General features: G+C 54.5%; 2 protein-coding genes across 6 annotated transcripts; one reads left to right on the top strand and one right to left on the bottom strand.

Annotated features, from left to right (window-relative positions):
- The first annotated feature begins 108 nt into the window (after positions 1-108).
- On the top strand, positions 109-20096 carry FAM234A (family with sequence similarity 234 member A). Of its 3 annotated transcripts, XM_040592638.1 has the most exons (14): positions 118-188; positions 1508-1678; positions 1887-1980; positions 6315-6623; positions 7706-7822; positions 8024-8212; positions 11299-11429; positions 13757-13886; positions 14333-14471; positions 14759-14899; positions 15303-15381; positions 15805-15957; positions 16816-16918; positions 17075-20096. In XM_040592638.1, exons 4-14 carry the CDS (start codon positions 6359-6361, stop codon positions 17284-17286), a joined length of 1659 nt encoding a protein of 552 aa, XP_040448572.1. In that variant the 5' UTR covers positions 118-188; positions 1508-1678; positions 1887-1980; positions 6315-6358; the 3' UTR covers positions 17287-20096. The 3 variants fall into 3 exon arrangements, with proteins under 3 accessions (XP_040448574.1, XP_040448572.1, XP_040448573.1); XM_040592639.1 differs by lacking the exon at positions 1887-1980; XM_040592640.1 differs by lacking the exons at positions 1508-1678; positions 1887-1980 and having other exon boundaries at positions 109-188.
- A 1356-nt stretch (positions 20097-21452) lies between these two features.
- RGS11 (regulator of G protein signaling 11) lies at positions 21453-26921 on the bottom strand. 3 transcript variants are annotated; one of them, XM_040593622.1, is made up of 17 exons: positions 26356-26921; positions 25679-25775; positions 25270-25320; positions 25077-25183; positions 24917-24968; positions 24776-24834; positions 24523-24599; positions 24337-24418; positions 24127-24195; positions 23458-23487; positions 23311-23372; positions 22967-23080; positions 22734-22849; positions 22330-22417; positions 22068-22206; positions 21917-21999; positions 21453-21844 (listed from the first exon to the last, which is right to left on the bottom strand). In XM_040593622.1, the coding sequence occupies exons 1-17, from the start codon at positions 26413-26415 to the stop codon at positions 21718-21720; spliced, it is 1413 nt and encodes a 470-aa protein (XP_040449556.1). In that variant the 5' UTR covers positions 26416-26921; the 3' UTR covers positions 21453-21717. The 3 variants fall into 3 exon arrangements, with proteins under 3 accessions (XP_040449556.1, XP_040449557.1, XP_040449558.1); XM_040593623.1 differs by having other exon boundaries at positions 23458-23481; XM_040593624.1 differs by lacking the exon at positions 25077-25183 and having other exon boundaries at positions 26356-26376.
- Between the last annotated feature and the right edge of the window lie 122 nt (positions 26922-27043).

Raw genomic sequence — 27043 nt, 5'->3', positions numbered from 1 at the left:
AAGATCTGTGTTTGTGGCTCCCAGTGCTGGCCGGCCTTGTTCTTGCGGGTTCCCCGCCCGCACCGCCGCTACCGGGACGCGCCGCCCGCCTCACTGCGCAGGCGCGGCGGCGGGGCGGAAGCGATCACCTGCGTGATGCGTCACTTCCGGCAGGTGGGCGGCGGGGGATGGAGGCGGAAGTGGCGGCGGTGAGTGCGGAGCGGGCCGGGGGTGGGGTCGGGCCGGCCGGGACGCGCCGCAACCGGCGCCCCGTGGTGGCGGGGGGAGGCTGGGCTGCAGCCGGGGAACGGGGCGAGCTGCTGGCCTGCCCCGCCGGTGCGGCCCCAGGACCTGGGCCCGGCTGCGGGCCGCTCCTTCCGCGGGCTCCGGCACTGCGGGGGTGGCTCTCGGGGAAGGGACCCGGCTCCCGCTGCCCGGGCACCGGCCGCTCCGCCGCGGGAGCCAGGCGGTGCCCGAGCGGCAGCTCGGAGCTGGCAGAAGGAACGGGCCGGTGGAGCCGGCGGGGCTGGCCCCACGCTGGCCCCGGCTGGGCAGCAGCGCTGCTCGGGCCTGAAACACCCTGGCCCTTCCACGCTCGCCGCTGCCTTCCCCCAGCCCTGGTGCCTGGCCCTGTGTTCGCGGGGGGTTGCTGTCCCTTTTAAGCAGCTAGAGAAGTTGCACAAAACCAAATCAAGAAGCCTGGGAAATAATTTTATCCGTTTTGCAAAAGCCTGGGGCTCTGCCGAGGTAGCTTGCCGCTTGTGCACTCCGTTTGATCTGAGCTGGTTTAGCCCGTGTGGCTGGCAGGCTGCGTAGGAGTCCTGGGGAGATGCTTACACGGCACTTGCGAGTATGGGTCTGTGTTTCAATCAAATAGAAATACAAGAAGTCCCTCACCTCCGTAGAGCTTAGCTCACAGCCTTCAGCACTCTTCCTGGAGACCATTCAAATTCACATTTCTCTTTCCTTCAGTGGGCCGTAAGCCTTGTCTGCAGGCACGAATCGGAGCCGTTCCTGCAGAAAGTAAAATGATTTAATGTGCTAAATTCCTATCTCACTTCCACCCTTTTTTTCTTCTTTTGGAAGGCAAAAACCTCTCACGTAACTGCTGGGAGTCAGAGGGGCAGCCTGCCCTGCAGTGGAGGGATGACTTGGTGTGACTGGAGCCAGCCTTCCTCAGTGCCAGGGCAGAGCTGGGCCCTGTTCGAGGAGCTGCCTGGGCACGGTGGGAGCTGTGAGGCTCTGCAGGGCTGGATGTTGGGTGATTGGGTGGAATGGCCTGTGAATGCGCTTTCCTCCATGTATGCATGTAAGAGAGAAAAAGAAAAATTCCATTTCTGGGTGGGAGAAAAGAATTTTCTCTTGGAGGTGGCTGCCAAGGACAACAGCAGCTGGAGGAAGGCCATTGTTTCATGCTGCCGTAGACCTCACTAGGCTGTGCAGGAAGGATCCAGCAGGCAGCACGGAGTTTGTGACCTGTGGAACAAGTGCTCCACTTATAAAAATGTACTTTTTTTCTTTTTGATAGACGTATGTGAAATGACCACAGCCTCTTCTAAAGGGTTTTCATGCACTGAGGTCTCTCCAGAGCCCCTGTGGTGTTAGATCTCTGGCAGTGCAGAGGAGTTGCTGTGCTTCTGACACAAGCAGGGGAGCCCTGTGGATGAGGCAGGGACATCTCTGACGTCCGTCAGTAAGGGTGAGTGGCTTGGGTCCAGCGAAGCTTGTAACTTCTGGGATGATAAATGCCATGTGTTTTTGCTGCTCACTTGTTATTACAGGCCTAACCTATAATCAGTTCCACACAGCTTTGCAGCTTGAATGCTGTCCTTTATCTTAAGATTTTTGCTCTTCCCATTGCTCTCTTGGAAGAAGTCCTGAATTGTGTTTTGCTCTTCACTAAACAGATCGAGTTTCTCTGCTTGAACCCCTGACTGTAAAAGAAGATTCCTGGAAAAGAGGAATTTTCTCCTACAAATGACAGATGTATCACATTCTAAGGTGACATTTGGTTGTGCTCTGGAGGAGTTTCTAGTTCACTTGCTGTGAATGCTCTGTGGCACCTGTTGTGCCTGCACCAGAGAGTTAAGTGTCATTTAAGAAGAACCTGATGTTTTGAAGAGATATGTGTTAACAGAGGCAAAATAGCAAGAGGGAGGGGAGGGGAAAGGACAGCTGTAGAAGCAGAATGCGAGTGTTTCCCTGAGCTGGTTGCCTGCCTTGTCTTTGGTATGGTCTGGGTTACAAATCACGTCCTTACAAAGGTCGTAGGGGCACAAGCAGGAGCAGAGCTACCCTGGTGTCAGAAGGGGATGATCTCCTCGAGGCAATTCTCCCCACTAGCCTGTGGCTGTGACTTTATATCAAGAAAGAGTTGTGAGCTGCAGATGACCCAGCAAAACCGTAAGCTTGTGCAGCCTGAGTGTATTTGGAAAGGAAAATCTTATTTCAGGGAAAATGTATGTTTATTTCCTTAAGCGTGGACCCTGATCTAAGTGGGGCTGCAGAACAGGGAAAAAATGACCCAATAATGTCTTAATGTTGCAGCAGGTGACTGCCCGGCGGGTTTGCTGCAGTGCCATGCCACACATGGGATCAAAACTGAGCACTCTGCTGGTGGAAGGCAGCCGTGAAAGGGACATTGCCTCTTACTCAGAGCAAGACTTGGAAGCTGTCTTGTCATTATTGATGGCAATCTGGGACTTCAACAGTTTCTGGCTGACAGGAAGGAAATCTTTAAGGTGCTTAAACAAACAAACAAAAAGAACCAAAATAGCCAAATGCTGGATTTGGGTTCCTAAAATGGCCAGTTAGAATCTGTTTTCTTCAATCTGTGAGAGATATAAACATGTTGATCATCAAATCCAAGTTACAATATGTTGCTGGAAGTTTTCCAGGAAGAACTGGTGCCTGGTCAGATTACAAATGCTGTGGTTTGGTATTTTATGGGTGGAAAATGAGTTAAACCTTCCATCACACCAGTACTTAAATGGTTTCTATCACCAGTCTTCATACGTCTGACTGGATGTGGTTCTCTGTGCTTGTCGGGCAGTTCTGGCTGGCTGGTAATGGTAGTTTGTCTCTTGGATTTAGCTGTGGCTTGGCACTAACCACTTGCTGCACAGGTTTCACTGGTTTGATCCAGATCAGATTTGTAAATCTGTGCTGTAGTGTAGCTTTAGGAGAAGAGGGAAAACAGTCCCCCATGAAGGTGAGTGAAGCTGGTTTTGTCCTGAGGACAGCATTGTTACTGTGGGACAGGAAAGGGTATTTGTTCCTCCTTGGCTTTCTTCAGGGACTGCTCCTAGCTCTTCCTGTTGCTGGAGGTGAGTAGCTTTTAAAGCTTGGGGAGTGATGGAAGTGCACACACCAGCAATTCATGTCGTATGAGATGCAGATCCTGGCTGTAGTGCAGCTCCTTGAGCTGTGTGGGTTCAGTTTGGGTCTGTTGCATGCGGTTTCTAATTATCTAATTTTCTATGAAGTCTCTCCCATGTTTTTTCATGGGGAGGCATCCCATCTTCAAGTGGAGAGACAGTGCTAGCTACGAGATACAGTGCATGCAGCCTGTGTTAATAATGCAGCAGCACAGGATCCTGTCACTGTGTATTTCCTTGCAAGGTGCCTGGATGCGTAAATTTTCCAGTGAATTATTTTGTGTCCTCTACCAGCAGGAGACAAAATGCCGGCTGCTAGAGGACAGTAAAATAATCTGAAATGCACACTATCATTTTCTGCTTGTCTTCAATTAAACTGATTACCAGACTTCTTTGTTGTTCGGAGCTCAGACCATTTCACATGCTGCCAGCATGTACTTTGGCAACTGCGGGCGATGGGATTTCCTGCATTGTTTGAGTGTTTGCCGTTGACCTCTGTGGTCGTTGTTCTGGCACTGTCTCTGCTCTGGCAGGGGTGCAAAGGGCATTATTCAAACCCTGAAAGAAAAGAGAAAGAATTGCTCCAAAGACATTGAGGGCTCTTTGTAATTGGTGACTCCGAGGGTCATTGCTGCAAAAGAAGGGGAATTGCTGGGGTTGTCAGGATAATTACCACTTTTTTTATTGTTCTCATCCCAATCTAGATGACAGTGGTGTGATTTATAGTGAGTCATAAAAATACGCCTTCCGTAGAGGGTTAGTGTCCCTTTCGGACTTTTTGAGGAGAAGCCTGGTTTTTTCCTTCTCAGGAAGTCTCATAGGTGCTGGAAACACTCGGCTGTGCCCTGGAGGGCTCCTGGCTCCGTACTGGGGGACTGTGGAAGGCTCTGCTGGGGAGGCTGGTGGGGTTGTGCTGGAGCCCTGTTGTAGCCCGTGCCACAGACACTGGCTACAACAGTATTTAAGAAGATGCACCTCTCCCTGCTGCTGGAGACAGGCATGCCAGAGACACATGCACCATCTGTCTCACCGCAAGGGAGGTCACGTAACCCATTCCTGCCATCGTCCCCCATCTCTGCAGCGGTGGTTGCTCTGCCGCAGTTAATCATTTGCTCAGCCTGTGCCTGGAGCCTTGTACCTTGAACCTGCTGAAGGTCTGGTGCTCGCCCGGCTCCAGTAACGGAGCGGTGCTCGGCTCACCAGCACGACGGCCAGATCAGGAGGAAGGCTGAATGCACGAGACTCTTTTCTTCCCCTTTCCGTATGGAGCCTTCCTACCTTTGTCAGGCGCCTGCGGCCAGTCTGGCAACAGCCGGCCTCGTGAAGGTGCCTCTGCTGTTGCTGGTAGACTGATGTGAGGGGCGGATGAGGTCTTTGGAGTGAGATCTTTGGAATAAGATACAACTTCTGCATTATTGATTTAATTGCATTCGCATGGGCTTGTGCAGCTTGAATTAAATTGTCTGCAGCAAGATCTTGTACTCGATGTGCCGTTGTAGAATAAATGCCAGAGTGCTCCGGCTGGAGTATGTGCTTCCTAACTCCAGCCTTACAAGTCCAGCAGGTGCTCAGATTAGCTGGGGATTGACAGTAGCGTGCCAGGCTGTCCCGATCACCGCACATGCTCAGCCCCTGCCTTGCTCTAGGTCTGTCCCTGCTGTGATTTGTACCCAGAAGAGAAGAGGCCTCTGCAGCTCTTCCCTGTGGTGGGACAGACAATCCAGGGAGGTGAAACCCCCAGTCAAGCTGCAGCTCCCTGAAGGAGCCTGGCCTCCTCTCACCTTGTGTTTCTTTGAAACCTGTAAATGAACTTGGGCATGAAACGTAAGAGGTAACGAGCCCCATTGTTGTTGGAGCTGAAAGCCCAAGCTCCCTGCGTTGTGTGTCGGTGCTGAGTTTAAGCTATTTTCTGCTGGGGAAGTACATTGCTCCAACGGACAATCCAGGCACGTGACTGCTGGGGCACAGTCATGGAAAATTGGCTCGGTTGTCATGTTTATTTGCTCTGATATAACTTTTTATGACACTGTCATGCAGCTTTTTCCAAGGCTACTGGAATGTGTTGTTATTTATTTCTTCCCTTCCGCTGTATTTTTTAAAGAAGCACTATCAGAGAAACTATATATAACATTGATTTTTATTGTTGTTGTGAGTAATGAGTTACAGCCTCTGTAACTGACCAGGGCTTTTTATTTTTCTTCCCCCCCCCCCCCCCCCCCTTTTTATAACAAATTAGCACAGAACCTCTCTGTTACTGCAGCTCAGGATTGTGTTTTATAGCGGGAGAAGATAAAACAGCTGTTGTTAACTCTTCTTCCATTCTGATGAAATAAAATCTGCCTGATTTTAGTCTCAACTTATGCCTTTTCCTCAGGGGAGCGGGGGGAAGTAATCACTCTCTTGCCTTCTGCAGGGCTGGGTTGCTAAACTTACCAAGTGGTTTCTCATCTGAGAAGGTGTTGAATAGCGTTGGTTTGTTCCTATACAGAATATGCTGGCATTTGTCTCCTGGGGAAGCTCAGGTGCTCATTACAGCAGGGAACAGCCTTATTTTGGGATGTAAAGGTCATGAGTGTTTCCTTTCACCTCTCCAGCCGGGAGTCAGAACGACGTACATGGGAGGTGACAAGAAGTCTTTGCAGCAAAAGGAGCTTTTGCTGTGTTTTTCTTAAGGGAGACCTATAGACCAGTCAGTCATTTCCACATAGAGGCTGCACCCATCTTTGTCCGGGTCTAGCAGAGCTGACTTCCTGGTCTGAAGAAGAAACAGTGTTGTTCCTGCATCTCATGGTCTCTTCCCATCACTCCCTGTGGGAGACCTCTGGTACCAACAGCACTTTGTATCCGACTGATTTGCTCAGCTCCCATTAAATGTTTCCAGTGTGAATATCAGGTAGTTTTTGTTGGGTTGTTTATATATTCCAAAATCTCTTTTAACTGCTCTTTCTATTGTTGCAGTTGAAGGGAGAGAAGGGTGTCTGAATACTGATGAATAAGCTGTGATGGATAACAAAGACTCAGAAGCTGAGATCCACCCTCTGAAGACTGAGGATGTGAAAGCCCAAGAGAACCATGAAAACTCTGTGGAGAGAAGAATTGTCAGCAAGCAGTCATCACGACTGTCTCGGCTGTCCCGGTGGCGCACTGCTGCCTTCTTCATCTCATTATTTCTGTGTCTGATAATTGTGTTTGCTTTCTCATTTATCATTCCTTGCCCAGAGAGGCCAGTTTCAGAAAGAACATGGTTCCGAAACTACGATAATGCAGGTGAGCTTGCTGCAGCAGAATAAATACTTACCAACAGTCCTTTACCTTTATGTGCCACAAATTTGAGTTGTGGACCTCTACCTAAGTGCGATCCAGAGCCAGGCCTGCAGGGATGCTGCCCTTGGGAGTGAGAGCTGTGAATACCTGACCTGGATAAGCAGTGGCCCGTCATAATTGGAGTGGCCTTCCAGGAGGTGTTTACAGGATCTAATGGGGAAATTAGATGCCGCTCTGAAGCACTAAGAAGGTAGCAGCCTGGCCTCATTTGGAAAAAAGAAATGGGGAAGGGTATCTGCTAATAAATCTTTGTTGAAGTTTGGTCTGTAAAATGTTCCCTTGAAGTTTGAGCTGACATTTGGAGACAATTAGGCAGTTTTACCTCTGTCAGTGTGACTTTCTAACTTTTCCCCATGGCTAACAGAAAGCAGAGAAGAATAATTGTCTCTTGGCTTTTTTATAAATTGCGCAAATTTGTAGTTGCTTTAGTTGGGTTTTAGCCTGGCTACTGCTCCCTGGTGGGTCAGCCTTGGCTTCTGTGAAAGCTTTTCTGTAATCTTATGTGCAGTGGGTGTGTGCTGGTTGTGCTGTAGATGCAGAGATATTGCTCACCAACGGGGACTGATTTCTGTGTGTTAATGCAGAAATCCCAAGTTCTGCTACTCTGAGCTGAAGAAGGCTGCTTTTACCTGAGAGTGAGAAAGATGGAATATCTGAGGCTGGGTTTCATGGGGTTTGGGTTTGGTTTTTTTTTTATATTTCAGGAATAATAACCCCACAGCAAGACCAGAGTTGTTCTTTGTTGAACATAGTTCAAATTCTGGCTGCTTGTCTATAAAAACAGACAAATCCTCTGGGGGACAGCAAATTCGAAAAAATCCTTTGGCACTGACTTCCCGTCCTTGGTACTCATGTAGATAGCTTTTTTTAACACAAAAGCCAGTTTGTCCTGCTGTTACCCTGTACAGAGATGGAGGCAGTGAGTAGGTCTCTAGGAATTTGTGTTTTGCTCCAGCTAGCTCTGCTGTTGGTTGAGGCAATCCCCAACAGTGCTTGGCTTGTCATCTCTTTTGTGATCTCTTTAGTGGCCTACCAGTTTCTTGCTATGGAAGATGTGAACGAAGACAGAGTGCAAGATGTCATCTTTGCTTTCAAAGCTAACAATGGCAGCAGCAGCTTCAACAGATCCTGCCTGGATGAAGGTAGCTGATTCAGAAACAGAAAGCCTTGTAGTGAGGGCTGTTCTTTCTCTTTAAGCTCTAATTAGCAAGGCTGCCATGGGACTGGGAGTGAAAACTGGGTTAACTGGGTGAGGAGGGCAACTGGGTAAGCCCCAGCTCAGGTCGTGCGGAGCAGCAAAGGTAGGTGTAGCTAGTGCACCCTCTGACATCTCTTCTCTTCAGGTCTGTCTTCTCCATGTGCCTTCGTTGCTGCCGTGTCTGGCACGAACGGCAGAGCGCTCTGGGAGAGGCCCGCTGCCGAGGAAGTGGAGTGGATGGAGTGTGGCATCAAGCAGCTCGGGGGGGCCAAGGCCCCCGGTTGTCTGGTCGTGGGGAAGCCAGTGTCTCTTACGGCAGTTGACCTGCAGACAGGTGAGTGGCACACAGAGTACTGCTGCCATCCAGGGGACCATGCTGCTGCTTTCCTCACCTGGGGACCTTCGGACCTCGGAGGCTGAGGCTGCCAGCGTGACACGACTTGCTGGAACAATGGGTGCAGGGCATTTATTGTCTTGAAAACCTTGCCAGGGCCATTGGCTGGGCTGTCGAGAAGTGCCTGTTCTCTCAGCCTGTGTTCCGAAGGCTGGACTCTGTTGTGGTGGTTTGTGCCAGCCGCTGTATTGTAAGACCAATATTTCAACAGCATTTGAAATGGGAGAAAGAGTCACGAGCTGTGAGTGTTACTTTATACTCTCAGGGGCTGGGCACAAACCTGTACCTGCAACGTTTCTCAGTCATTTGCATGTGAGTGCTAGGAGTGCCTGCAGCAGCAAAAGGAGTGGGAGTTTTAGGGATTTATGATTTTAAAGTAATCAAGGAGAACGCTTAGGATAAGTACTCGCCGGCCTATTTCAGTAGTGTAGGATTTTGCCTGGTTCCCCTGGAAAGCCACCTTCATTTCTGAACCTGTAGATGGAGAACCTCATCATCATCTTGCCTAACGCAAGGTGCGTGTAAGGAATGCCTGTACTTCTCTGGGAACAGGGCAGTGATCATCTGTTGCACCTTGAACCTTCCACAGTGTCGAAGCCTGAAATACATTTCCATTTTGTTGGGAGTCAGTTTCAGAGGTTCTGAACAATGCGTGTTCTTCCTTGGAAACATGCCTAGGATCCCGTCCTCTGTGTCTGGATTGAACCTCTCACGCCGTATTTTCCAAAACCTGGGAGAGAGAAATAACAAGAGGTATAACTCTTAAGAAACCTGAGGAAAATCTAGTATAGCTTTTAATTTCCAGTGTAGATGGAAGTGTAGACACACAGAGAGCTGGGAAGCTTCTGTACCAACAGAGATATGTTAGCACCGTTTCCCTCATTGGTAGGCTTTAGCATAAGTTATTTATAGACTATTAATGAAGTAGTTGCTTTCAGGTCAAAGTGTAGAAAGGTGGTTGCTGAGCCAAAGGCATGTAACTAAAGACAGCCATAAAGAAATAGCACAAGCACGGAGAGGAGGAACCAGGCTAAGCCACAGGTCACAGCAACAATACAGTAAAAAAAACATTCCACAGACAAATCAAAAGCAAGAGATGAAAACCTGCCTATTTAAATAGGCTAAATGTATTTGAAGTGGCAAAGTCTTGACTTACATCACATTGTGCTAAAAACAGCAGCCAGAACAATCTTTAGCTGCTAATGGTTCATCATTGTGAGGATTGGTGAGATTCCGGGGCTCTCAGACTGTCTAGCCTCTGCCTATAGGAAGACTGAAGGAGAGGTAGGCAGATTGTCATCTGAAAGTGTCTGATGTGGTTTCGATCTCTAAATGCTGATAAAGTTAGTGCTTTTCTCTAGATTTGAGTTGTGTTAAGTCTTGTTTGCTTCATTGCCAGAAGTGGCCTGAGCAAACGATAAGGAGAGTGTAGGATCGCATGCTTCTGTTTGTGTGGGGCATCTGACATTCCTGCATGTTTATCTTACGAGCAAACTGGGACACAAGAGCTTAAGATTAGCTGTTCCAGGTCAGAGCAAAAGTCTGTGTGGCTGCGTGTTCCATCTCTGCAAGGGCCAGAAGCAGAGTCTTGAGGAGGAGGACGGGAGGAAGTGTTCTGTTACACCTTCTCTCTCCACCTTATCCTCCAGCAGCCTGCATTGTGAGCCCTGTGAGTAGTTCTGGTCTCCTAAGGGTTATGGCAGAAAGAGGCCTACAACGATCAGATGTATGAAATTGCTTCTGTAGGAGAAATCACTGAATAAACCAGAACACTAGCCTGGAGAATGTCTGACAGGGAGAGAAGTCTCTGTGTCTTCTGCAGCTACTTGAAGTGAGAGCTGAACTGTCACCTAAGTCCTAATTTTATTGTTCATTCTGAACCCAAAAAAACCCCAGCCCATTCACCCAGGTTAGATTTGCTGTTTAGGCATTTGTCTAATTTCCATCTTGGCTTCTGTTGCCTTCCTTCTGCTGTGACCTCAGGCTCCAGGGAAGCTCCGTAGCATTCCAGATGTTGGACAGGATAGTCCCGTCTTCTGTTGATGGAGCAGGGTGGGACTGGTTTCACAGTTTGTGCTCTTTGGAGGTTGTGTTAGAACATGAAACTTTTGAAGTCCTTTGTGTTGAATCTGTCTCACTGTTACCTGTTTCTGTTAAGTCAGGCTGTTCTTTTAAGAAAGATGCTTTCTCCAAAACTATATCCACTGTCTAACCAGCAAAGAACAGAACCTTATGCACTGAAATGCAAATTTTGTCAGCCTGGTCTTACTGTTGTAGCTTTGGATTGTGCTGAAGCCAGGATATAGTTATTTAAAAATTAAATTCTCTCCTTCCTTTGCCTGCTTGTTTTCTCCAGGGAGTAAAATTCTTTGCCTTCCCATGATTTCCTAGGGACACTCCTCTACTTCACATCTGTTGTCATAGTAACAAATCCAAGTATTTTTGTCAATGTTTCAGTAAAAGCTTTGGAGGAATCCTACTGGAAATACAGGCTGCGCAGACAGTGTCAGGTAGTAATTCCTTGGTCTGCAGTACAGCTGCCTTCCTGACAAAGAACAGATGATTACTTTGCATTCCTGAAATGATAATTGCTGTGTGCAATACTGTGTAAAGGGGAGGGTAAGCATTTTCCCTCTGAACACCTAGCTAGTTACTTAAGTCTTCCTTAAAAAGTACATGGCAGCAAGGTTTTAGATCACAAAAAAGGATTCTCTGTGCCATGAACATGCTGGGAAGCTTGTTAACCTAAGGCACAAGAAAAGCAAGTTGTTCTTTGTGCCCAGGATATTTGGGTGCACTTGTGCAGGCAGCTAGAATCATTTCCAAATTAAGTTGAAATTGTGGATACTGGGACTCTTTCGAAATGCAACAAAGTACCCCATGATGAGCATAAATGTGAGTGGTTTGTGGAGCTGATGAGCTGTAAATGGCTGGCTACTGCCAAGTACTTCCAGGAGCAGGGGCATTAAAAGCCTTTCAGCCTTAAGTGCGTTTTTAGTGAATGTTTCCCAATAACTGTCTTCTAGGGGAAGTTCAGTGGAGACAGTCCAGTGACTTTGGAGCTAATTATACTGTGCTGACTCCTGTGTCAGTGATTCCAGATGTGGATAGTGACGGAGTTCAGGACCTGATAATCTTTATTGCTACAGGAGATAAGGTATGTCACTCTGATGCTGTGATAAAGCCAGTGGCCGGACCACAGAGCACGGCAGGAATGCTATTTATTTCGATCTTGTACTCTAAGAAGAAGTGTCCAGAGGCCTTTCTGATTTCTGTGGGTTTGGAATAGGTTCTTTCCCACCCTGCAGAGATGTACTCCCAAATCAATGCAAGTTTTAGGGTTAAGAAAAGAAAAAACTGACCAGGAATCCCTCCTCCTTTTCAGTCTGCACTCCTCACTGCATGTTCCTGGGCTGTGTGCGGAGTGAGCCTAGGCGAGGTGAGCTTGCAGTTTTCTGGGACTCTGCTTAGAGAAGTGAAAGTGAGCAAACCCTGACAGGTTTGGCTTTTAGATCAAAGCACAGCTGACAGCCAGTGCTTTTGTACCACCACTGCCCTTTTCTGATACCTTTCATATCTCTGCCTGTGGTCTGGTTTGCACAGCTTTCTTCCTAGTGTCACTGCGCTGCTTAATTCTGACTTGGGTTCATTTAGTGAAATAGCTGCCAGTTGCGTTATCTCCATTCCAGTATTGCTTTTCCCATTTGTTAGAGGGGGAATGTCATGTAGCTAAAAGTGGTTTTCTACTAAAACGTCTGCATCCATGATTGAGTGGTCTAGAATCATCTGCACGTGCAATCTCTCCTGTTTAAAGCATTCAAAAGTTACCGTTTCCTGCAGGTCTGATGGGAGGAGTGGGAGCTCCATGTCCTCATACCAGAGCCCTCCATAAGCAAATAGGGTTTTGCTGCCCGAGGCATTGTTGGTGCCAGAGTCATCAGAAATTCTATCCCCTCTGACTCCTACATTTCTCTTCTGTTTTCTTTCCTCCTTGCTTTTGCTATCCCAGTTATCTCAAGACTTTTTTTTTTTTTAATAATATTAGGTGGCCAAAAACGTTTGAGTGCAGTCTCTGTTCTGCAAGACTGCCTTTTGATTTGTTTTCCATTTAACCTCTCTAGCTATCTTGGTATGAAAACCCTTCCCCCCTCTGGACTTGGCAAGCACTCTGTCAACTTAAGTAAAAGTACGTTCTGTTTTGAGAAATGATGCAAAATGTAGGAAACTTCAGTGGAGCTTTGCAGCTTAGAAAAAGGCAGTCTTGTCAGAAGGGGGATTCAGAACTTAAGTAAATTAGCTTTGTTGCTAACAAGGGCTGAAGTTGAACGTTACATTATGCTGCTGTTTCCTGAAATGGCAGAGCTTTGAGCAGTCTGGGGAGGGGTCTCTGTGCAGAGGGTTTAGGTGGCACCTTCTGGGAATCTACCTGCTGCAAGCTTCAGCACAAATACGTCCAGGGAAGTATGACGTTTTTCAGGATACATGACCGGTAGCAGCGCACAGAGGTATTGAGCAAGGCAGTGAGTAAGGTGGTGTGTATTCTCTCTCGCTGTAAATACCTTTGGCTGTTGCTGTCCCGGGGCAGCTGCTGAACCAGCACTTGCAAGTGAAGGTGAAGCTGATCTACAAGAGCTAGTATGTGTCTCCTCCCAGTGCAGGAGGCTGGGAACAGCTGGTGGATGCGTTGCTCTCCAGCCGTGTTCTTCATTCTCCCCCGCAAACTCTATCCCTTATTCACCTGCTAGACTCTCCAGATTGAGAGCAGCAGATTTCCTTCTCTTCCCCAGCCCCTACCCCTCAAGGAAGAGGGAAGGGTTCCTGCCTTACTTGGAATCTCTGATGGAGGCTGTTCCTCTCAGTCTGATGCTTCTCTCTTCCCTAGTGTGCATTGCTCTCCCCAGACCATGACTGTTGCCCAGATGTTTGAATCTGATCCTGATTTTAGCCTTTATTCTCTTGGGTGAAATGTTTTTGTGGATTCTGTTACCCTGCAGAAAGAGTATAAAGAAACCTGTCAGCACTTTTATCCCCTTGGACTCATGTCAGCCTTAGGGAGGGGTAGATTAAGGCACTTCAAATATTTAGCAGAGCTACAGTGTGAAGTCAGGTTTCCCCCTGTATCATTTTGCTGCTTTGTTTCTGCCTTGTAGTCCTCTCCATCGTTGTCACTGCTTGGTAGGCTTGAATTGGTCTTTGCTGTCCTGCAGGGAGGTGGTTGGCAGAGGTAGTAAAATCTCGGGACCAGTGACTGTGCTGGAAGTGGTGTTCAAACTTGCAAAAGTGTTCACAGCAGAGGGATCATCTAACTCGTGCCCACACCTCCAAAACCAGGGAGAGATTTCTCATCCGAGCCTATGCTGCTCCCGTGCAGCTGCTGTTCAGTGCCAGCTGCTCAGAAGCTTTGGAAAACACTCAAGTTGAAGCAGTAACAGTACGATGCAGCTTTAACCTTTTTTTTTTGTTTGTAATCCCTTCCCTGTGTAGATTAAGACCTTCATCCATTCAGGAAAAAATGGCAAACAGATCGGATCCACTGGAAGCCTGAATGTGGATGGGAACGCTCGCTATATCAGGCTGAACCTGGATGACTCCTCCTACTTCCTTTTCTATACAGGTACAGTTCTGTTAGTGAATTCAGTCTGAAAGAGGGATTGTAACTGCAATCAGGATTACTAAAGAGTTGTCTGAAAGAGTGTTTTGCACTTGTACAAGCTGTGTCATACTTTCACCTAGCAAAAGAACTGTTCAAGGGCAAGAGAAGGGGGGGGGGGCTTCTGCTTAAACTAAGGTTTGTCACAGACGGTAGTAATTTTATTTGAAAAGTGTTGAGAATGTAAGGTTTAAATAGTCATTTATAGCAAATGATTACTGTGGAACAGTGGGATTATGAACAGATAAGATATTAAAAGCATTCAAAAGCAGGCTTGAGTCTCAAAATACCACTACAACTCTATGATGCAAGCCCTAAAAATATATTTGATGTGCCAGATCTGGAAAATTGTAGAGTTCAGAGCAAGGGCAGGATAACTTTTTTCCCTCATTCTTGCTTTTTTTGCACAGAAAACGCTCTCTATGCATATTCCCTGAAAGATCTATACAGTGCGGCAACTGGGGTGGAAATTAAGCTTCCCAGCCTTGAGCAAGATCCTCAGTGGGAGAAGAACATTGACCGCACCACGCACCGCTTATCCCTTCTCAGGTGTGAGATTATGTCTTGGGTGCTGGTGGGGTGGAGGGTACTGCTCCTCCTGACAGGATGGCCTGGTTCAGCTTTATTCTTTCCTGTCTGTGTGGCTGTTGGAGTAGGAGCACATCCAAAGCTGGGGGAGAGGGCTGGTGGTGATGGCCTGGTCAGGATTTCACACAAAAGAAGGAAAGCAGGCTGGGGTTTCCAATTTGCCTTTACTGTGCAGGGGAAAAACCAAACCCACACAACAAAACCATCCACAGGCTAGAAAGCGTAATCATTTCTCTGTCCTTGTTCAGCTTTGGAGACATCCGTTACCTGGCAAAAATTCCTGGGCGATCACGGGAGAACATCTTGGTTATAAACTCAGAGATGGCTACACTGATCAGTGCACAAAATCTTCAGACTTTATGGAGCCTCAATGTGTCCCGCGTTGTGAGGTAGTGTTACCAGTGTGGGTTGGATGTGGTATTTCCAGGTTCCCAGCAACAGCAGTGTCCTGGCAGGTGCTATTTGGTTTTTTCTTCATTTGAAATACAGGAACCTGCTCTGTGATATATCTGGATCATGCTTAGTGTGTTGTCTGTCCTCTGCTAGCAAAGGTTAGGTGCTGCTTCAGAAGGGAGGAGCCCAAAGCTTTGATTCTTCATGCTGTGCCTGCTGTGATATGGCTGTCTTAGGGCTGGGCTCAGAGTTGGAGTAGCACCAGGCTAACATAATGCTGCAGCAGTTGAGTCTCTTACCAGGGGAGCTGTGGGAGGTTAGAGGCTGCTCTGAAGGAACAAGGTATGCCCAAGCCATCAGGGTGTGCTATGATCTGTCCCTTCTTTTTCTCTCCCTTAGTGAGCCGCTGCTTGGTTACTACAAACCCGATGTTCTTGGTATTGTCCTTGAGAGTGAAATTGGACCCAACAGGAAGAAGGTTTGAGATCTCTTCCTTTTAACTCCCCTTTTTTCTGCATATCACAGCTCAAGCAGGCGTTGAGTTGAGGACAGCTGGTGGGATGTGTTCCCTCTGGCTGATTTTTGGAAGCTTTAGTCTGGGCAACGATCTCTTTCAACAGGTTATTGAAGCCAGCTGAGGCATGTTAATTCGCATCTCAGCAAGAGGCTTCAATGACAGAGCTTTGAACCTCTTGAAATAGCTGCAAAATTTGTGACTTTAATGTGGCCTACCCCAGGTCTCACAGCTCTGTGATGCTCAGCTTCAAGTATTTCCTCATCTTTGCAAGTGTCAGATACTTGTTCCCATAGACAGTGTAGGGTAGAGACAGCTGACTTGACTTCTCTCTCATGGCTTGTTAGATCTCTTTGGTATGAGTTCCTTTTCTTTCTTCCCTGCCAGGTTATGATCGTTGAGAGTGGATCTGGAGGAGTCCAGTGGGACCTGAAGTTGAACTCGAGAGCAGAGAGCCCAGGGCCAGCCACACTTTCTACTGCTGATCACCGGTCCGCCTTCCTCATCTGGGGTGAATACCAGGCACCAGGAAACGAAACGGTGAGTAGTGCTGCCGAATGGTTGCTGTTCTCCTGACTTTGGGCCAGAATTGGGTGGACCTACCCCCTTCTCCCAGTGTGTGCATTTGCATCTGTCTGTGCCGCTAACACTGCAGCCTCCTGCGCTGGGTGTGGGGTCTATGAACAGTCTGGTCTTCTAGGAGCAGGCAGACCTCTGGGTCTTCACAACGTCCATAGTAGGGTTCCTGCTAGCAGCTGGTAGTGGCATCAGCAGCTTTTGTCATCCTGAGCCTGACTACGTAGAGAAAAGGGTGCTATGAGCAAAGTCACTCGGTTGCTCAGTGCTGTGCCTTGGTGTGGTGCTGTAAGTGAGGTGAGACACTGCTGGCTCGGTACCTGTGAAGTTGCTGCTGTTTGACCGGGAGCCTCCTGCAGCGGTACTGCACGCAGCGATCTCCCTCAGCCACGTGAATACTCTGCACCAAGGCGGTCTCTGGCAGCTTCGGTGCACAGCTCGGCTGCGTAACAGAGCCCTCTGGGGCAGTGGCTGGCAGTGTTAGTGACAGGTTGTGTCTTGGAGGATGCCCGAGCACCAGCTGAGCTTCCTGTGCTTTCCTTGCTAACTCTACCAGCCCTAAGGCAAAAATCTGTCTCCTGCCTTTAGCGGGCAGGCCTGCTGTTTGCAGGAAGCTTGGGGTGGGGAGGAGAGCACCTAGCAGTAAGCAAAATCCCAATACCAGTCCTAGTGGCATCAGGCAGGATGAGTTGTGCAGACGTGGACAAGTACCTGACCAGGTATATTCTGTTGGGCATGAGTAATAGCTGAACCTGGTGCTGGCGTACTAGTCTCTGGGATAACGTGTGGGTCCGTGTCCTGATAGTGTCCTGTTGATTGCAGGGATCCAGAGCTCCTCTCCAGAAGCTGTATCTTTTCCATCCTTCCTACACTAACATCTTGTTGGAGCTCCGCAATAACACAGACCAAATAATTGCGTTCAACGGTAAGTCCTCTCCGTCCAGCCCTCCAGCAAGGAGGTGCAGGAGGACGCTGGCCTTCTGGTACCTCCTGGACTCCGTGAGCGCGCGGTGTTGGGTCTGGTGGCCAGCCTGAACACAGAGACCTTAAGCTGGGCTCTTCCCTCTGCTCTGCGTTGCAGCCACACTGTTTGAGCGGAGCCGTCATGCCTGCTACGTGCTGTTGAGGGGGCCTCAACCCAGCAAGGATCCAGGGTCAGTGTCTCTGATGAAGCGTAAGCTGAAGGAGGATGTCTCTGAGAGCAGGGTGATCTGGCTGAGCCAGGTGGCTGGGGACACTGACCAGTACATCCGAGACCGCCTCTACAGGATGCGATTCCACAGCCGAGTGTGAGCTTGCCGGGGGAGGGGGAGAGGCTGCCTGGGCCGCGTGGCGCCAAGCTGCCTCTCCTCTGCAGCCATGCTCTTAGCAAACCCAGGTCGTGGATTCACACGAGAAGCTGCCTTTCTTGATCTGCAAACCAAAGCATGGCTGGTGGGGAAGCGCCCCAGTGTCTGGGGGTGCCCAGGCTGTGGGGGCAGCTGCCAGTGCATCTGTCCTCAGAGCTGATGGAACTTCAGTGCTTGGCCACCACTGAAGTGTCGTCAGCTCGGGGAAGAGGGCTTTCCCCTCAGTCCTTCTGTGCCCACAGAACTGTGCTGACTCAGCCTGTGTCTGGAGGAAAACACGTGCTTACTGGGAAAGCCGGAGTTGATTATTTCTTGGGTGCTTGTGTGAGAAGTGGAGCTTCGATGTGTGGTGTTAGATTTGCTTTCTGAGTCAGCTCTCCTGGCTGTGGGAGAGGTGCTTGGCTGCAGGCTGGTTTGCGATTGCCCTCCCCTGGATTTGGGCCCCTGTTTTGGTGGCCGCAGGGTGTGTGTAGCGATCGACCCAGCCATGGCCAATGATGCGGTTAGGTGTCGCCTGGGCCAGCAGAGCACAGGTTAAAGTGTCACTCTACTTCGAAAAAGGCCTTTTCTCCTGAGAACAGCCCCATGTGCCCTGCTCTGCAGTCAAAAGCCTACCTGTGTCTGTCTCCTCTGCTGCTTCCTTTCCAGCCAGGCTGTGCAGCGTTGATGACACAGAAAGGGAGCTGGTCTCCTACCTGATTTATGCAGCAGTGTTCCTCCCTGCCCCCAATCTGTTTGTTAGGTGATACGAAAACCACCCTGAGCCCAGGCTGGCTGGTCCCTGCCGGTACGGACACCACTTCTCCTGCTGCTTTTGAGGTGCCAGAGAGGCTCTAGGGCATTTTTTCAGAGTAGAATTGCACTTTAACCTTTCCTGGGAGCTTGGCTTGCTACTCCAGGGAGCCCTGTACCCGAGTGGCAATGCCAGCTGCCCTGCAAATACTCATTCACCCTTGCAGCTGCTGAAGAGCCTTCTCCAAGCACTGTCCGCTCTGCCAGGACGTGGGCAGGCTGTAAAGACGGCATGAGCCGCGTGGGGAAACAGCACAGGTTCTCTTTGCAGCACAGTTCCACAGAGAGCTCTGTGCTGCCTCCCTGCCCTTGGAACTGAGGTGGTGCTGGTTGAGGATCTTGGGGTGCTGTTCTCTCTGTCCAGCCTGGTAGCCCAAGGGAATGGGACAGGTCGCTGTGTGAACGTCGTGTCTCCCCTGGAAATGTCTGTAGCGCGGTGTGTTTGCTTTGCCTTGCTCCCGGTGGATGCCAGTGTGGACTGTAGAAACAAGGTGCAAAGCCTGGAAAAAGGGTTGAATTGGCTACTCAGTCCTGAAAGCTGCAGTCCCCTTACTAGCCACACCGACACACAAGTGTCATAGCTGCTGGGTGTCCGTCTGGCTGGTGAGACAGAAAACACACACCCTAAAAATAACCTCCCTCAAGTTTTGCAGTGCCGGAGGGGTTTGACCAGTGCATCCCTCCCTTGCCTAGTCTCACATCAGGGTGTGTGTAGAAATACTGTAGGAGGAGAAACTTAAGCCAGGTTGTGTAGGGTCGGGCATCAGTTATTATGTGGCAACCACTGAACTTCAACCTGCTGCAGGGCAGCTGCTGGCTCAGGCAGCTCGTGTCACCGAGGCTCGTGCCACAGCTTCAGCCCTCCCAGTCTTGCAGCAAAATAAGCTGCAGCATCAGTGGTCTGCCTGGTCGCTCGCTGCCTGCTCCCAGCTGGCCTGGTAGTTGCCTGAAGGGTGCCCTGACTCCCTCTGCCCCGTGATGTGTACCTGGGCAGCCAGGGAGCAGTGTAGGATGAGTGCTGCTGGCCTCTGCTGAGCTGCGCTGCTGACGGAGCCCAGTCCTGGGGTGTCCTGGCTCTGCAGGAAGCCAGGGATGTTCCTTCAAAGCCATCGCTGGACTCAGAGTTTGCCCCTTTGTCCCTCTTGCCCCAGGCTGTTTTCTGAGGGAGGCTAGGGGTGCAGGGAGGCTCCCCTGTCGTATCCCCTAGTCTGGGTTGCCTCTTTGCTCAGCAGGATAAAGACCTGAAGCCCAGCAGCCCCCCAGGTCCCCGCGCCAGTGTTGCGGCGCTGCAGGGATGACGGGCTGCAGCAGCGCTGCAGAACCCGGGTTGCAAGGGCCAGGTTCAGGCTGCGCTTTAGCTGGCTGGGGTAGAGCTGGCTGTGTGGTGGAGGGAGCCCGGGGCTTGCGCGCTACTGTGACCTGCAGGTTGGATGTGGATTGTATCCCACCAAAACTCGCCTGGCAGGGAGCAAAGTGCCCGACTCGTATTCTCACCACAGCCACACTCTTCAGCACTCCCTGCTCTGCTCCCTACCCAGACCTGACCTTTCCCATAGGCACACTGAACGTTCCTTCAGGAGAGCTGGATTTTTGGCTTTGGGGGCTTTTCTGGGTTTAAGTTGTCCATCAATGTTTCCAGACACTTTGGAAACGCAGATTTCCCTGTGGCAGCTCAATTAAACGCATCAGTGCCAAACCAGCACCTTCGTAACAAAACAAGTCTTTTTTCCAGCTTATTTCCTTGTGTAATTGTTTGGGATTTTTTTGCAGTATTTAATGAATGACTTTGTGCCTTGATTCAATAACTCAGATGGGTGATGATGGCATATATCACTGTGTTATGTATTAGTGTGTTTTTTAACACTAAGACTGTTTGGTTTAGTTCTTTAACTTATTGCAAATTGTGCCCTACAGGACTTGGTCTAACCAGAATGGTTTCAATAAATCCTCTTTTGCATTGTTTGTAAATGGTGCCCTGCTTTTGTTGTTGCAGCCGAGGTTATGCAAGACTTCGGGATTTTTTTCGCAGCCCTTCGTGTGACTTGCTGCGGACAGAACTCCCCCTTATTTGGAGGGAGCCAGATGTCCCGGTGATGCTTTGATGGGTGAGCTGGCCAGGGCTCTGTCCCAAGGCGCTGGTTCTGTCCTGCTGCGGGCAAGTGATGGACCAGAGAAGGGAGCGTATGGAGGGAGGCTGCAGTTAGATAACCGAGCTCGGCCAGCGTGTCCCTACGCCCCGCCTGGGGCTCCATGACCTGGTTTTACACCCTGGATTCCTGCTGCAGTCCATCAGCACGAAAATCTCATGCCGCGGCTTGGATTTGGATCAAGCTGGAGGGAGCCCTGTGGCAGGCGCTGTCTCCTGGAGCGTGGGACCATCTGTCACTGCCTGGTGGCTGCCAGCACCGAGGTCCCAAGCTCCATCCTGTGACCAAGGCTCCTGCAGCTTCCCCTGCCCCAAGGCCCCTCTGTCTGCCCCAGCGCTGAGCTGAGAAATGCCCCCCAGCTCCGGGCAGGGCGTCCCCAGCTCTGCGGCAGGGAAGGATGCTGCGGTCCTGGGCATCCCAAGCATCGATGCTGTTCGTTATCCCGGGTGTGGGCTGGCGCTGCTTAGTCCACTGCAGGCTGGGGGTGTCCCCAGCCTGCTCTGCTGTGCGGGTCCCTGGGTGTGTGTAGGGTGGGCTGGGGTCCAAGCCTGAGCGCTAGTAGGCTCTAGCCCCCCTCTCCTTTATATAACCACCAGCATTAATCCCCTGCAGCTGGCACGCAGCTCCCAGGAAGAGAATAATCCTGTCGTGAGATCCTCGGCCTCTGCTCAGATTAATGAGCCACGGGCAGGGAAGAGGCTCAGCTGCCAGCCCTGCTCCCTGCGTGCCACTGCCAGCCTGTGGGGCCCTGGCAGCCCCCGTTTGCTGACCCGTGGCACCCCTGGCCTTGCTCGACAGGCCTTTTTGGCCTCCCTGGGGGCCATCCGTGGCTGCACCGGTGGCAGCAGGGTGGCCGAGTACCCCGCGTGCCAGCTCCGCCACACCAGGAGAGCAGCTGAGGCTGCAGCGGGGTCTGGTTTTGCCCCTCGGAGCAAGCAGAGCCGCGGGTGGTGGCTGTGCCGTGGGCACGGGTGCCTGGGTGGCTGATTTCCCCCCTGTCTGGGGTCTGCACCCTTCCTGGGTGCTGCAGGGAGGGGAGGGGGTTTCTGCCAGCCTTGAGGGGGACAGGACACAACCCAGCCCACCGCCGTGCGCATCCCCCACCCCGCAGCTGCCTCCCTGCTCAGCCCTTCCCAAAAACCATGGGAGCCACCGTGTTTCCCCACAGGGGCTTTATTGTCTTGTGCCCGGGGGGGGGGGGGGGAGGGGGTGACCCCGCACCAGGCCGGCTGGGTGCAGGCCCCCCGAGGGAGAAGAGGGTGCGGGGGCTGCAGCGGGGCCAGCCTGGCCCTGGGGGTTGCTGGAGGGGGGGCGTATGGCTTCTCTCCTTCAGTGCTACTGCCGGCAGGGTCCTGCGGCGGGGCTGGGGTGTGCTGGGTGGGGGGCTGCGGCCAAGCTGGAGGGTGCTGGACCAAGTTGGTGGGGGGCCGGGGCCTTCAGCTCTCCTCCTCGGGGACGGGGGCAGCCGGGGGGGCCCTGCTCTTCTCCTCGGTGTCACCCGCAGGCAGGAGCAGGGCTGGGCTGGGGCTGGAGTGCCGCTGTTTGCGCATGAAGGGGAAGACCCTGTGGGCAGAGCGGGGTCAGCACCGGCGGGGACCTCCCGCCGTGCCCCGGGCAGCTGGCCCCTGCCCTCACCGCTTCTTGGTCTCCGGCGGGATGACAGCCTCGGCCAGGAGGTTCCTGTAGAGCTCCGACTTGAGGAACCGTGGGTAGGAGTCCTGGGCAAGCAGAGGCGTCAGGACCCTGCCCTGCCCTGCCTGCCCTGCCCAGCGCTGCCCTCACCCACCTTCTTCATCAGCATGTAGATGTGCATCTGGGCATCGTCCATCACGTAGCGGTGGGGCGTCTTGATGCCCTCCAGCGTCCGCTCCATGGTCTTGCTGTCGATGTTCACCCAGCGTGTGGCCCCGGGAGCCAGGAACTGCCTGGGGAGTCACAGCCGGTGGCGAGCACCCAGCCCCGCAGTGGGATGTAGCACCGTGGTGGCCCTCTAAACCTTTAAACCTCTAAACCTTGTCCCCCCAAACCTTCACCCCACTGGCACTCACTGGTAGATGGAGTCCACGATCTCAGGGATGCGGGACTGCTCCCCATAGCGCAGCTCCTCGCACGCCTCCCAGAAGCTCAGGTTCTCAGCTGGGGAAGAGAACATGACATCGGGGATGGGGACACAGCGCTGGGCATCCCCCAAAAGCTATTGTGGCCCAGCACCACCCCAGGATGGAGCCAGCTGGTGTGACGTGGGGCAGTGGGTCCAGGGGTGCTGGGACAGGGAGGTGGGTCGGGAGATGCCAGGCAATGGGTTGGTTTGGTGGCGTCAGGATGGGACAGGGGATTAGGTGGTGCAGGGACATGGTGGTGGGTCTGGGGGTGCTGGCATGGGGCTGGTGGGTTTGGGGTGTCAGGATGTAGCTAGCAGTGGGTTTGAGGGTGCAGGGCTGACGCTGCTCACCGCTGAACTCCTTCTTGAGGAACTCCAGGAGCTGTGCCCGGCCGAGGGGGTCAGTGATGAGCTCGCTGAAGTTGAAGCCCCAGCGCTCCACACGCAGCTTTGTGGGGGTCAGCACCCTGCGGGCAACGCCAGTGTCGGGGCTGGCAGGGGGCAGCCTGCACCACCCTGAACCTTCTCCTGCGGGGTGGGGTACGAGGGGGCTGGGGGCTAGCAGCCCCGGCGTGGGCGCTTACGTGGGGGCATTCATCGCCCAGTACGTGGTGTCGTCCGTGATCCAGGGGTTGCTGGGCAGGCAGCCGGACATGATGGGGTCGTGGGGCACATACTGCTCGTTGAACTTGATGTACCTGCCAGGAGCGGCAGCTGGAGGTGGCCAGGGCCACCGTCCCACCGCTGCCACCGGCCCCAGCCACCGTGGGGACGTGGCAGGGCTGTGCTCAGGCTCTGCAATGACCACAGAGCCTCGGCTCCGCTCCCCGCTGAAGGCGATGGCAGCGCAGGCAGCACAGCACCGGCCACCAGCCGTAGGGATGCAGGTGTCCCCGTCACCCTGACGGGGACTCCACCAGCCACTCACCCCTCGAGGCAGATGGAGGACTTCACCCTGGTCCTGGCTATGGCCTTCCTGCAGTACTCGATCTGCAGCCGGGCACCGGAGACATATTCAGGGGTCCCTGGCAGCCCATGCCCCCCGGGAGCCACCCCCACCCCTTGCCCTGCTCACCTCCCGCTTGTAGTAATCCATGTTCTTGGTCTGCAAGAGACACGTAGAGCCGGATGAAAGCACGGCAGGGCTGGGACATTGTGCTCTGCCATCGCCACCCTGGGTGAGGACCCAGGCACCCAGCCCCCATGCCCACCCCATAGCCCACCTGATGGCCTCCAGCCTCATCCCACACCCCTCCTGGCTCCGGTGGCACAGCCTGTGGGGTGAACTCCAGCATCCACCCCCCACCCCAGTGTGGCACCAGGCCCGGGTTAGTGACACTTACATGGACAGAGGACACGGCACATGGCACAGAGAAGAGAAAGTGGGTGGTTAGTGAGGATGGGCCCAGGGTGGAGGCAGCGTTAATGGGACCAAAGCACAGGGAGCGGCCCGGCGGTGGCTGCTGGCAACCCAGGGTGCCAGGGCTGCCGGCAGCGTGGCTGCCCCGCGGGGATTAGGGGTGCTGGCACAAAGGGGTGGTGGGTGCACGGGCAAACACAGGGAGCCCCCAGCTCAGCCAGGGCAGGGGGAAAAGCTGGACGCATGGGTCAGCCCCCCAGACATGGGCACAGCCTGGGGTGGGATGGCCAGGCACCCACTGGGGCAGCTCGGCACCCCGGCACACGGGGGTGGCTGTGCCCTATGCCCGCTGGCAGCCCCAGGGGTGCCCAGTCCCCCACTCACCAGCTGGACGCGGGTGGTGTGGCAGTTCCTGCGCTCAGGGCCCTGCTCCAGCACATTGGGGGCTCCCGGCTGCAACAAGAGCATTGTGCCGGGGGCTGGCGGGACCCCCCGTGCCCTCCAGCCCCACTCCCTGGCTGGGCCTGGTGCCGGGGCACTGCCCAGGGCTGCACCTGCCAGCCCGGCACCCCTCGCCCCCCAGCCCATCCTCACCGGGGGCCGGTTGACAAGCCAGTATGCCTGCTCCTGGCAGTCGATGACGATGCGGTCACCCTTCCGCCGCTGCTTGGCCGCCCTGCTCGTGCGAAGGCAGCAGGGAAGTGCTGGCACCCTGCCTGCCACAGCACCCAAGGGTGCTCTGTCTCCCCGGGGCGCAGCAGTGCCAGGCCGTGCACTCACCGGAGCTGCTCCCTCGCCTGCATCACAACGAAGTCCCACGTGTGGTTGATCCGCTTGTGCAGGAGGTTGTAGTTGTCCTGGGGAGCGGCAGTGTCACCCGGGTGGGCACGGCAGGACACCCACCCCCTCGCCTGGCCCTGAGGGCTGTTGCTGCTCCCGCACAGGGAGAGCGGGTGCCGCCCTGCAGCTGAGCCCCAGCGCCTGGCTGAGCTGAGCCCCCCCAGCTCATCCCAGGTGTGAGGGTACCGCTCACCTTCTCATGCTCGATCAGGTCCCCCTGCTTGCGGATGTTCTTCTTGGCCAGGTAAATGGCTGCAAAAGGAGCGGTGGCACCTCAGGGGGGCCAGAAAGGGGCTGCAGCCGGGGCTGGTGCCGGCGGCACGGTGGCACCTACCATAGTCCAGCTCCGTGGCCGGCCACTTGGTGCTGGTCCAGAAATAGGGGGTCTGTGGGGTGGGGGGGAGAGGCTGAGGTGCATGCTGCGGGGTGCCGAGGCGCCGAGCCGGGGGAGCCCCGCGGCTGCAGCAACACCTGTGCGGCTGGCGGGGCCGCACCTGGAAGCGGTAGGGTGACTCGTCCGCCCGCAGCACCAGGCTGCGGGGGTCTTTGAGAGGGTAGATGTAGCCGTGCTTCACGATGAGGTTACCGAGGTGCAGCGACTCTGGGGGAGCAGGAGCAGGGGCTGCGTGGCGGCTCGGCAGCCCCGCTTGCTCCCATGATGCCGGCTGCCTGTGCTGGGGCACTCACCCTCCTCGGAGATGCCGTACTTCTGGATGAGCCACTCCACGATGTCATTCCCTGGGGACCGAGGTAGTGTTAGTGGGGTGCGATGGGGTCCCCCAGACTAGGCATGGAGGGGTTCCGGGGCTGGGGCACCTTGGCACGGCATGGCATGGCAGTGCCGAGGGGGTCACGCAGGGTGACAGGGGCCTTGCCAAGGACGTGCTGGGCTGCCCGCCCCAGCGAGCGCCCGCCCCGCTCAGCCGATGCATAATTGATCCCAGCTGCAGCGCTGAGCACCCGTGGGTGCGGGGAAGCAGTCGTATGGGGTGCCGTGGGGCTGGGGGCTGGGTGCAGTGCCGGGGCCACCCAGGGAGCACCCGCATGCCTCCCCCACCTCACCCGCCTCGTGGAGCACCCCACCGGGGGGACCCACCTGTCATGGCGTGGGGGATGACGGTGATGAGCAAGCGCTGGTTCCTCATCTTGATGCCCATGTCAGGGTCCTGCATGCTGACGATCATCCGCTCCATCTGCCGGGCGAGCACCCGCCACGCTCAGCCCCCCGGCCGGAGGCACCGGGCCTGGGCACGGCCTGGCTCCCCCCACACCCACCCGGGGCACCCCGAGCCCGTTCTGGGCACAGCCTGGCACCCGCAGCCGACCCGGGCACCCCACAGCCAGGCGAGAGGTGATGCCGGGCACCCAGCCTGCGGCTTCCCTGGGGGGAGCCCCAGCTGTGGCGAGCGAGCCCTGCCGGAGCCCCCCGGGCCGGCGGGCAGGGGCTGAGCACGCGGCTGCGGGGTGCTGCCCGGGGGGTCCCCGCGTGGGGCGGGGCCTCGTGGCGGGACCGGTGCGCGCTGTCCCGCGGGATGCTGGCTACTGCTCGGCCCCGGTCCCCGGCGATGCCGACCCCCGTGCCGCCGGCGGTGCCCGGTCCCCGGTGCCCAGCGTAGTGACGGTGCCCGGTCCCCGGGGTCCCAGCGCCCGGTCCCCGGTCCCCACGGTCCCAGCGCCCGGTCCCCACGGAGCTGGCGCCCGGTCCCCGCGGTCGCGGGTGCTCCCGGTGCCGGGTGCCCGCTGCCCGTGGGGCCGGTGCCGGTGGCAGCTCACCTTGCGCAGACAGGGCATCTGGAAGCGGGGGTGGCGGCCGCGGGGGCCGCCGATGGTCATCGCGGGTGCGCGCCCCGCGCCGCGCGGCTCCGCCCGGCCCCGCCCCGCCCCGTCCCGCCTACCCCGACGGGCACCCCGGTACGCGGTGCCCTGGGACCCGGTCCCCCCCCGCCCCCCTCGGGGCCCGGGGCGGGGGAGCGCGGGGCTGGCCCGGGACGCTGCCGGGTGCAGGCGCGGGGAACCGCTGTGGCTGCGGAAATGGCTGTGCGGGCAGGGCGGGCAGGGCGCGGGCAGGGCGCGGGCAGCGTGCAGCCCAGGTGTCGGCAGGGTGCGGGCAGGGCGCGCAGTGCGTACGGGGTGCGGGCAGGGGCCGGGCAGGGTGCGGAGTGCTCGCAGGGTGCGGGCAGGGTGCTCGCGAGGCGAAGGCAGGGTGCAGGCAGAGCGCAGGCAGTACAGGCAGGGTGCGGGCAGTGCGCTGAGGGTGCGGGCAGGGTGCAGCCGAGGTGTCGGCAGCGTGCGGGCCGGGCGGGCGGGCGCTGCGCGGGCAGTGTGCGAACAGGGGGACAGGGTGCTGGCCGGGTGCGGGCCGGGTGCGGGCCGGGCGGGCGGGCGCTGCGCGGGCGCGCACGGCGGATGAGCTCACTGCAGTCTCGCCGCCCATGAGCGGCGGGGCTGGAGCCGCCCGGCG

This window comes from Falco naumanni, chromosome 4 (genome assembly GCF_017639655.2).
Source record: "Falco naumanni isolate bFalNau1 chromosome 4, bFalNau1.pat, whole genome shotgun sequence".
NCBI lineage: Eukaryota > Metazoa > Chordata > Aves > Falconiformes > Falconidae > Falco > Falco naumanni.
Note: the sequence above shows the minus strand (reverse complement) of the source record. Positions and strands in the feature narration are given on the sequence as shown.